This window comes from Psammomys obesus, unplaced genomic scaffold (assembly GCF_907164565.1).
Source record: "Psammomys obesus unplaced genomic scaffold, mPsaObe1.curated_primary_1811, whole genome shotgun sequence".
NCBI lineage: Eukaryota > Metazoa > Chordata > Mammalia > Rodentia > Muridae > Psammomys > Psammomys obesus.
Genome location: NW_026596147.1, coordinates 6662940 through 6666704, shown reverse-complemented (window position 1 = coordinate 6666704; position 3765 = coordinate 6662940). Strand labels below are relative to the sequence as shown.

The 3765-nt window shown below is 43.3% G+C and overlaps 1 protein-coding gene across 7 annotated transcripts in view; it reads left to right on the top strand.

Annotated features, from left to right (window-relative positions):
- Window positions 1-81: 81 nt before the first annotated feature.
- CUNH4orf47 (chromosome unknown C4orf47 homolog) overlaps window positions 82-3765 on the top strand; it is a 28576-nt gene continuing 24892 nt past the window's right edge. For 2 of the 7 annotated variants that reach the window (XM_055593635.1, XM_055593628.1), the window contains exons 1-2: window positions 82-476; window positions 1776-1936. In XM_055593635.1, coding sequence (XP_055449610.1) covers window positions 1837-1936 — 100 coding nt within the window. In that variant the 5' untranslated portion in view covers window positions 82-476; window positions 1776-1836. Of the gene's footprint in view, window positions 919-1775; window positions 1937-3765 lie in introns of all 7 variants that reach the window. The other 5 variants (XM_055593633.1, XM_055593631.1, XM_055593632.1 and 2 more) reach the window with 5 other exon arrangements.

Here is a 3765-nt window from a genome sequence, read left to right as displayed (position 1 = left end):
TCCAACCGGAAGTGGCGTCATCGCTTGCCCAAGGCCGGGCTCCGGGGGCGGACTACAACTCCCAGCATGCCTCGCAACAACCATCTTGGAGAGTACCACACTGAAACTTATTCGCCTATGGCTAGACGGCCGGGGAGCTTCAGAAGGCTTAGTTTCGAGAGATATTATTGGCTGAGGCTTTGTTCTGTGGTGACACGAGTGTTCCGAGGGCCTCCAGTAGCTCGTTGACAATGCTTTCTCCCGTTCCCACGGCAACGCGGCCAAACAAGAGCCTGCTGCTGTTCGCTGAACCGTGGGGCGCGCCGTTCCACAGCTGTGGTAGCGGGCGCCGGCGCCGGCGCGGGCGCGGTCGCAGGCTCGCGACCCCGAGCTCTCCAGACTCTGCAAAGGACTGAACCCCGACTGGAACCGAGCCTTCTGATCCTGGTTGTGGGATTAGGTTGTGGGATTCTCTTTGGAGAGGAGATTTGGTCTCGGTAGATACCTGCCTGGTTCAAGCCTCCTTTCCCTAGTAGGAAATAGCTTAGACAGCAGCTTCTTCATTTTCTTCACCTTCTCCCTTTCAGCCAACTTCCCATCCCATATAGAATAACGTTTATTTGAGTAAATTGCAAGGACGCAGTGGGTAGGGCTATAACAGAAGAACCTTCTTATTCAAACTTTCTTAAGGGAACTTGTTATACTCTACTTGAGTGGACTTATACGATTTTCGTGTCTATTTGTTTATAAGCCAAGATTTTTGCCTTTTCAAGTCCGTATTCCTACTTCTACCTAACCAGAAGGAGAGGTTTGCAAAGTGTCTGTTAAATGTGTGAATGAATGTTTTGTAAGTTTTGCTTAAGAGTTTAATGTCGGGACAAAGTTGAAGGCAAGAGCCTTTCTTCCTGGCTGTACAAGCGCTGACTTGGTTCTACACTGGTAAATAGCTAAAGGAGTGGTGGGTGTTGCTGGGGTATTGTCGTTCTAGCCCTTCTGGAAGCTAGGCCAGAGGTTCCCCGTGTTTCCAGGCGTTGCGTTCCAGTCGGGGCAGCTTAGGGAAGACCTTTGCCTCAAGAACATGGTGAAGAGGACTCAGACTTATACCACAGCTCCCAATTGTGGAGCCATCATCAATCAGTTGAAACAAAATTTACCTACACCACGAATGTTAGATGACCATAATGAAGTCTGGGAAGGTGTTAAATCAGAGAATCTTGAGAAGAAAGGGCCAAATCCACGATTTGTCTAATTAGAGCAAGCTATATTTGGGGATGTACCCCAGAGTACCTAAGGATCCAGAGAGGCCCCTGCTGGCCTCTTGGGGTCCTTTTTATAGGAGAGATAAGGTGTTCACATGGGGCAGGAGAGTAGGCTGTTAGGCATTGTTATGAAGATATATGAAGGGGAAGGATAGACATGTGATTGGGGTAGCAAGTTTAGTGTAGGTTGAAAAACATGTTTTCTAGTTTATGTCAGATCTAAGAAACAGGAACTTATTCTTACAAATAGAAACCTTAACCTGTAGAGGACAGAGAGGGACTTATTCCTAAACTGTCTTAACTGCAAACGGAAACATTACCCTGCAAGGTATAGTGTTCCTTTTTTTGGTCTCACAGAGGCTGTGAACAAGCTGATCTGATGGAGGCTGAGAGCTGGTGGTAGAGGTTTGGTGGTGGTGGTGGTGGTGATAAAAGAAGTGACGAACAAACCGACCAACCCAAAAACTAAAAAGAAAAATTAGATTTAAAATTCAATGATTTTATTAAAAATAATACCCTGTAATTTTTAATGTAAAGTAGGGTTTTGTGAAGTTGGACCAAAGGACTTTTGGTGAAGTTACAACAACAAGAAGCAATCATGCCTGCGGAAGCGGGAAAAACAGATATGGAAAGGATCGGCCTCTTCAGTGAGATGGAATACGTAACTGTGGGTGATAGATATGTGTCGCTGTTCAATCGTGAGTACCTTTGATGTATTTTTAATAGTTGAAGAGTACGCATTTCCTATATAAAGATTTGGTATACGTAGATATGAGACAGGTTCACTTTATCATGATGTCTGGATCTCCTGGAACTGCTATGTAGACCAGGTTGGCCTTGAACTCACAGAGCTCCGTCTGCCTTTGCCTCCCAAGTGCTGGGATCAAAGGTAGGTGCCACTATGGCTACCAATGTGTATTTTTAATATTTGTTTTAGAGCATTGAGTTCTGATGATGACATTGTGACATTGTGACAACTCATGATATTACAGCAGAATTAAGAAGAACTTAATTTTGTAAGCTATTGGGCTCCTTTACCTTCGTTTATTTAGAATTATCTATTTATTTTGTGTGTATGGGTATATTGCCTGCGTGTACGTCTGTGTACCACATGCATGCATCATGCCAGAGGATTTTGGATCTCCTGGACCTAGAGTTACAGATTATTGCTAGCTCCCATGTGGGTGCTGGAAACAATGCTCTTAACCACTGAGCCATCTCTCTGGCCCCAACTTTATCTAATGACAAAGAGTTACTTCTTTCCACGATAAGTTTCTTCTAGAACATTGTACCTTTACCTTTTAAATTTTTATTTGTTTATTTAAGGTGTAGGAGTATTTGGCTGCATGTATGTATGTGCAGCAAATGTATGCTTGGTGTCTATGAAGGTCTTAAGGGGGTATCAGATTTTCTGGAAACTGAAGCTCTGGGATCAGAGTAGCAAGTGCTCTAACCGCTGATCCATTTCTCTAGGGACACCATTCTACAAAAAGCATTTGAATCCGTGAAGGGTATCCATTATCACTTGTCTGAAAAATAAAATTCCAGTTGAACATCTGAAAGAGTTCCTTAAAAAAAAAAAAGCCACAATAAAAAGATCTAAATTAGCCGAGTGTGGTGATCCATTGCAGTAAAAGTACAGTAATCCTAGTACTTGGGAGGTGGAGACAGGATTGGGAGTTAGGGTCAGGATAGCCAGTTTCAAGAAAAATAAATCTAAATACATACTTTCAAATATCAGTTAAGGTTTTGTATATCCAAAAATTAACGGATACAGAAACATGTGTAAGTCAAATGATTAATTAGAAAAAACAAGATATAGAATAATGTATGTATTATGCTAAGCATTGGCAGCAATATTCATGAGACCATTTAGACATTCTCTGGGCAACAAAATTAATATCATCACCTGTGGGAAAAATACGTACCCAGGTACAGCAAAAAAAAGGCTCACTTGCATGGACGGGCCCCTACACATATGTAGCCGATGGTCAGCTTGGGCTTCATGTGGGTCTTTAGTAAGGGGACTGTCTCTGACATGGACTCTGTTGCCTACTTCCTGTTCCCAACCCCCTAGTAGGGTTGCCTTTCCTGGCCTCAGTGGAAGAGGATGTGCTCAGTCCTAATGCAACTTGATGTGCTGGTGTAGGTTGGTGTAGGGGGCTCTTCTTTTCTGAGGAATAGGGGAAGGGGATTAGGAGGAAGAGGGAGAAGACGGTAGGACTGGGAGAAGAGGAGGGGTGGATAAGATCAGAATGTAAACTGAATAAGGAAAATTTTAAAACTTAAAAAAAATGTTTACAATGAGCCTGGCATGGTAGTGCACGCCTGTAAATCCAGCACTCAGGAGGCAGAGGCAGGTGGATCACTGTGACATCGAGGCCAGGCAATCTACAAAGTGAGTCTAGGACATCCAAGGCTACATAGAGAAACCCTGTCTCAAACACAACAACACAACAAACAAAAAACAAAAAGATATCTGCATTGTAGAATTTGAGGTGATATGTACAACCTTTTCAACAATGTA